This window comes from Vulpes lagopus, chromosome 3 (assembly GCF_018345385.1).
Source record: "Vulpes lagopus strain Blue_001 chromosome 3, ASM1834538v1, whole genome shotgun sequence".
Classification (NCBI taxonomy): Eukaryota; Metazoa; Chordata; class Mammalia; order Carnivora; family Canidae; genus Vulpes; species Vulpes lagopus.
The window spans coordinates 89,736,353-89,743,344 of NC_054826.1; the positions used below are offsets into that span (position 1 = coordinate 89,736,353).

Here is a 6,992-nt window from a genome sequence, read left to right on the forward strand (position 1 = left end):
AACCTGGGCCAAAGGCAGGTGCCAAACCACTGAGCCACCCAGGGATCCCCCCATTATTTGCAGTATTTATTATCCTTCCAAACACATGGTCGTTTAAACTATACTTCCCAAAAAAGTTTAAGTGACTGAAGTACTCATTTCTTTTTTTTTAAAAGATTGTATTTATTTATTTGAGAGAGAGAGAGAGAGCATGAACAGGCAGAGGGAGAGGGACAAGCAGACTCACTACTGAGCAGGGAGCCTGACACGGGACTTGATCCCAGGACCCTGAGATCATGACCTGAGTCGAAGGCAGGTTCTTAACCAACTGAGCCACCCAGGTACCCCTGAAGTACTAATTTCTTTTTTTTTTTTAATATTTTATTTATTTATTCATGAGAGACACAGAGAGAGAGGGGCAGAGACATAGGCAGAGGGAGAAGCAGGTTCCCTACAGGGAACCTGATACAGGACTCGAACCAGGATCCTGGGATCATGACCTGAGCCAAAGGCCAATGCTCAACCACTGAGCCCCCAGATGCCCCGAAGTACTCATTTCTTAACATAATAGAAACATGTTCTTGACTGCTAGAGAAGAGCCTTTTGGATTTACTTCCTAATCTAGGGAACATTAGATGATCTGAAAATCCCTGAGAAGTATGGGATGGAGACATGACTGGTAGTAGAAGAAATGAGCAGGACCAGGAGGTGCTTGAGGGTAGCCCTCATGGTCAGCAATGGAGGCTGCTGGTTCACCGCTTCCTGCCACTTCCCAGAGCCTTGACCTGCAGTCTTAACTATGTTTGCACCTTATTTCTCCATCTTCTTCTTGTCTGATTCAGAGTCTGGCTTCTACGCCTGTGCTTCAGTGAAACTGCTCTAGCAAAAGTGAAAAATCTGCCAGTTGTCAAATCCCATGAAAACTCTCAGTCTTTTCTTACTTCTTTTAACACTTTTGATAACTCCTTTGTTCTAGAACTTCCTATGTCTTTTGGATTTCACAATTCTACTCCTTCCTTGTCTCTTTGTAGGCTTTATGTCCTCTACTTCCTCTTGAATTGTGTTATTCCCTAGGGTTCTGTCCTCTGCATTTCTCTCCCTAGGCTGTCTCCTCTGGTCGCAGCTCTGCTGTCACCTGCACAGTGATGATGTACAGGCTTGTGTCACCTGTTTTGCTGTCAGACTGAGCTCCACTTCCAGTTATTTATTATGCCTCAAATTTAATTTGTTCAAAACTGAAACATTTCCCCATCAAATGATTTTCTCTTTTCTGATATATACTCTTTCCACTTGTGGCAATAGCATATATCCATGCCAGGAATGTTAGAATCATCTTAGATTCCTCCTCTGCAACACCTCCATAGACACAGTGCAAGCCTGTGTGGAAGGGTCAGTCAGGTGTAGTAGATTTGCTAAATATTCCTTAAAGTGATTCACTTTTTTTGAGCAATAATGAAGGATCCTGGGAATGAGTTTCTCAGAAGAAATTCTGAGAGCTGCCTGTTTTCCTCTGTTTATATTGCATGCCTTGTGAAAATGCACAATTTTTTTTTTTTTTACAATTTTTTTTTTTTTAATGTGAGGGGCAGCTGGTTGCCTCAGTCAATGGAATATGTGAACTCTTGATCTCGGGGTTATGGGTTTGAGCTCCATGTTGGGTATGGAGATTACTTAAAAAAATACAGATAAAAATGCATAAATAAAAAATAAAAACATGAAAACTGATCTTCCTTGTAGAAAGATTAAATCAGTATAAGAAAGTATAGCTAACAGGTGTCTGTTTGTTCAACTGAGCATTTGCCCCAGGATTTCTTTACTAATAATTGCTCCCATTTATTCATTGCCTGTTGCTGACCTGTGAGCTAATAAGCATGTTGCATGTGCTGGGTTGTTGAATTCTCACTAGAAATCTGGATGCAGAAACCTCAGAGAGCATAGATAACTTTCCTAGGTTCACAAACTCTTAGGCTATCATGTGACAGAGGTGACAACTCAGGTTGCCTGATTTCAGAGTTTATTCTTTAAACTATTTGATGTTAAAGGACCGAAAGTCCCCCAAGGACCAGAAGTCTGTGTGCCACACCGGTCCCGGAAAATGCGCCCAGTAGCTGCCATGCCTTGAGTGAGCACTGTGGGGTGGGCTAGACCTTGAGAAAGAATGGCTGTATGGTGCATGTTCCCCAGAGTTCCTGGCCACAGCAGTGATTCCTCTTCCTTGCAACGTGTCAGGGACACAAAGAGCCTCCAAGGTTGAGGAATCATTCATTTTTTGTCCACATGAAGCTCTGTAGTAGCCCATGTATAACAAACACCTAAGGTGCCTTCTCTAGTATTTCACTTTGTACAAGACCCCTGGACCTTTGAATAGCCCAAGGAGAGGACTGAATTTTAGACAGACTCAATGGCAATTGGCAATTTGGCTTTTCTTTTTTTTTTTAAGGAAGAAATGTATTGTTTCAGATAAGATTATAAAGGAAACATGATTGGCTATGAGTTGATAATTTTTGAAGCTGAAGTCCAGTGTGGGTCATTAGACTGTTTCGTCTACTTTTGATTCCATTTTAAATTCACCATAATAAAAGGATTTAAATATATATATTTGAATATTTGTAGCTTTCCTCATATAACTATAGTAAATAACATTCTGGTTTTTTTGTAGTGCTGTGCTGTGGCTTTCATTGAGAAATTAGATGCTCAGTCTTTGAATTTAAGTCAAGAAGATTTTGATCGATACATGTCTGGCCAGACTTCTCCCAGGAAGCAAGAATCTGAGAATTGGTCTCCTGATGCTTGCTTAGGGGTTAAGCAAATGTATAAGAACTTGGATCTTCTGTCTCAGTTGAATGAACGGCAAGAAAGGATCATGAGTGAAGCAAAAAAACTTGAAAAAGACCTAATAGAGTGGACGGATGGAATTGCAAAAGAGGTACAAGACATTGTTGAGAAATACCCGCTTGAAATTAAGCCCCCAAATCAATCTTTAGCAGCTATTGACTCTGAAAATGTTGAAAATGATAAACTTCCTCCACCATTGCAACCTCAAGTTTATGCAGGATGATAAAAATTTACGTGGATAGTATTTATTTGAGCCTAAATTGTAGCTAGCCCTTATTATAGTCCATGATTGGGATCTAGACTATAACTTAATTGCTTATAAATGTCAGAGCATTTTTAAAGGTACAGTTTGTGGGGATTGTTTTGTTTGTTTTGTTTTTCCTGTTAGGGGAAGCATAGTAAATAATAAAATACTATTTATTTGAGTTAACTGAAATAGATTCATTTCAGGTTTATTGAAAGTTTTGTCTAAATCTATTTTTTTCTCCATGATTTTCCTATGTGCTTCCTCTGTGGCATTCACTGTGGTTTTGATTTGGGTAAATAATTGCCTTTAAAGGATAAAACAAATGAATGCTACAAAATATATGTTTAAGGGAATTCAATGGTACCACTATTCTACACTTTGAAATAATTTTATAATTGTAAAAGATAGAAGATATATTGATAAGTAAATATGTAAAATTGTAAATATGTAAAACAAAAAAAGGAATGGTGTCTGCTGTGCATGGCATTTCATGTGTTAATTTGTTTAGTTTAAAATGAAGTATATTGGATGTTTGCCTTTAACTCCATTTTATTTGGTTTGCCCCACTTAAATGAATCTAGAAGTGTTTAGACATACTTCCCTTCAAATGTTGCCTCCATCTTTAACAATACGTTAGTCTTGATTTAGGTTCTGTACAGTCAGAGACTGTGACACCATTGAGGTTCAGAATAATTTTTAGGTCACATAAAGTTACTATTCAGGATAGTCATTTGAAGACTTTGAACCATGCTTCTTGCACCTTTTTCCTCCACTCATTCAGGAAATCTATATAGAGTTCTTTGTAAAGGAGCTGGTCCTGGGTCTGGATCAGAAGAAAGGAATGAATAGGACTCCACTGATGAGAGCCATTTTTTTTGGGTGGGGGGGTTGTCCCTCAGACCCCTCACATGCACAGGTGCCTTTCTGCCTCTGTAGCATATTTTTGACTTGATGGGCAACCCAGACACATGTCATATAAACCTATTTCAGGGTTTCTCAACCTCAATACTACTGACATTCAGGGGCTGAGGATTTTTTGTTATGGGGGCTTCCCTGTGCATTGTAGGATACTTAGCAGTATTCTTGGCTTCTTTACCCCCTAGACACTAGTGGCACCCCCCACAGTTGTGAAAAAATATCTCCAGACATTGCCAAATGTTTCTGGGAGTGGGAGGGTGGCAAAATCATCCCCAGTTAAGAACCACTGATCTGTTTCTTAAGTGAGGAAATTATCCTCCTGGTGGTTAATATAATGTAACCAAAGAATATTGCATTAAATGCACAGTACAGTTAACCGATATTCATTGAGATTTTACAGCCACTGGCAGTGTGGAACCTTTTCTAATCCTAAAGGAACCCTTCATAACTTAAATATGCCATGTATGATCCTCCGTCCAGTCACTGATTTCTACACATTACCAGTGCACCTGTGACTTTGTGAGTAATTTCTAGGGCACCATTCTGAAAAAAGGTCACATCACGCAAGTAGTTAAGGTTTCTTTGCTTTCCCAATATCTTCCTAATAGCGTACCACAAACTTCTGGTGCAGTATTTTGGAATAAATCTAGGGTGAGTATAAAACTTTATCCTATACTTAAATTTACATGTAAGATCCATCAGGTTAACACACCTGTTGTCATAAAGCACTGAAGTTGTGAAGCAGTTAACTAATAAGTCACTGATCACTGAGCTCACATGGAGTCTAGTGAGTTACTATCAAATGCCAGTGAGAATCTGCACTTAAAAACCCAGGCCCAAGCGATTTCTGTAGAAGACGGTCCCCTTGTTCCTTTGTTCTTTTCTATGTACTTTCTAGGTGCTAATCCAGGTATACACACACTTAATTCTCCTGGGAATATACAGTTCTTTTAGTCATTGTACACTATATTTGTTAAATAAAACGTGCATATCGGCCTCCCATAAAAGCTGTCTTCTTTTGATTTCTTACATATCGTTAAGTTGTTGAATTGATTTCTTTGTATATCTCATATTAATTGAATTCTTTAAATATGAACTCTTGCCTTAGGTAGAGGCTTATATTTCTCTTAAGTCAGCTTCAATACTGTGTGTGGCCAGTTTCTGTCTTCTCAACAAGAATATTGCTATTTTATGTACTATAAGTGTAACTGGAATAAACTTTTGGAACAGAAGTCCATATTAATAAGACTTCATGATCCATCCCTCTTCCAGATAGATTTTTAGTTTTTTATCTTAGGAAAATATACATTACTAATATTGTCATGTTATAGAGTTTTCCTATTTAAGTCACAACCATCATTATTACCATTACCATTCCAAAAAAGGAAACATTAGTGACATTCCAGTTAAAATTATGAACAAGAGAAGGATGTTTGCTGTCACTAATATTCCCATTGTTCTGAAAGTTTTACCGCAAGTACTCAATCTTAAAACAGAACTAAAAGGGTCTTAATCTTTTTTTTTTTACTTAAGACTATATTTATTTGAGAGAGCATGAGGAGAAGAGGGTGAGAGGGAAGAGGGAGAAGTGGACTTCCTGCTCAGCAGGGAGCGGGACATATGGCTTGATCCCAGGACCCTGGAATCAGGCCCTGAGCCAAAGACAGATGCTTAAACTGACTGAGCCACCCAGGCAAAGGGACTTAATCTAATCAATGTAGGGATGTTCTAGCCTCATTCATGGTTGAGGAATGAACTCAAGCTAGGAGGCTTGGCATTGGTTTTGAGTTTTGGCTTCCACTTAGATATTTATTAGCTCTTTGGACTTGGGCTGGTCCCTCGTGTTTCACATCCCTAATCTGTGAATTGGGGATAACAATTGTGCCTGCTTCAAGGGCTCATGAGGATTAAATGACTTGCAGTAGTACCTAACAATGCTAAGTGCTCAAGTGATAGCTGTTATGTATAGGTGATTCTTCTATGTAGAAAAACCAAGAGAACTGATATTGAAAACTTAAATCTCACTAAAATGGTGAGATAGGAAATGCTAGGAATAGCCATCAAAAGTAACTATACAAAATGACTTCTCTGTATCTCATTACTAGCCAGTTAGCAAATATAATGGGAAATTTTTTCTGCTATAGAAACTTATAAATCAAGTAGCAAGAGCTTTTAGGATTTATATGGAAAAAATATAAACCTGAGAAACAAACAAAAAAATAGACATATATACAGGGCCTGTGTTCAAAAGTTCCCTACACTTGGGCTTTAATGTTCTGTCTCTGTCATCTTGGAAATTCTTTTTTTTTTTAATGATTGGTTGATTGGTTGAATTGAGAAAGAGCATGAGCGAGGGGGAGGGGCAAAGGGCGATGGGGGAGCAGACACCTTGCTGAGCAAGAAGCCTGATGCAGGTCTCAATCCCAGGCAGATGCTTAACCAACTGAGCCACCCAGGATCCCCGCCATCTTGGAAATTCTTAATAATTTTATCACTGAATTTGTGTTTTTTAAGTGAAATCTGATGGGACAATGGAGTAGGTAACAATGGGGCTTAGAACCTTGGTTTATGCATAATCTCACTTCTCCCCATCCTCCAGTATGAGATCTTAGTCTTAGCACTTCAGCACTTCCACTCTATGACAACTCTAGCCAGGACCTGGGCACTCAGGAATGGTCAGAGCTGCGTGTGTATGCTTGGGGCATTGGACCAAGACATGTTGGTGCAGCAGATGTTTAGCGAGCTGAGAGCTGCATCTTGGCCATTTGGGGGCTGGGGATGAGCTTCATTCATCCTTTATTGAGCATGTTCCATGGAGAAAAGGGTGAATCCAGGGCTAGGTAAGTTAAAAAATAAGGAGTGCAAAACATTTTTTTGGTCCTAAAGCAAGCAAGAAAGTACTTTAAGGCTAATAGGCATATCTCAGTAGGACATAGGAGTCAGCTTGAAAGAGTTCTCAGTGGCCAATTTGGGGACAGTTTGAATAAAAAACCATGAAGTGTAATTGTAAATA

General features: G+C 39.0%; 1 protein-coding gene across 4 annotated transcripts in view; it reads left to right on the plus strand.

Moving 5' to 3' along the window:
* Positions 1-4,986, plus strand: part of RABGEF1 (RAB guanine nucleotide exchange factor 1) — a 68,276-nt gene extending 63,290 nt beyond the window's left edge. For all 4 annotated transcript variants that reach the window (XM_041747878.1, XM_041747880.1, XM_041747879.1 and 1 more), the window contains one exon: positions 2,639-4,986. In XM_041747878.1, the coding sequence (XP_041603812.1) occupies positions 2,639-3,037 (399 nt within the window). In that variant the 3' untranslated portion in view covers positions 3,038-4,986. The remainder of the gene's footprint in view (positions 1-2,638) is intronic.
* Positions 4,987-6,992: the final 2,006 nt, after the last annotated feature.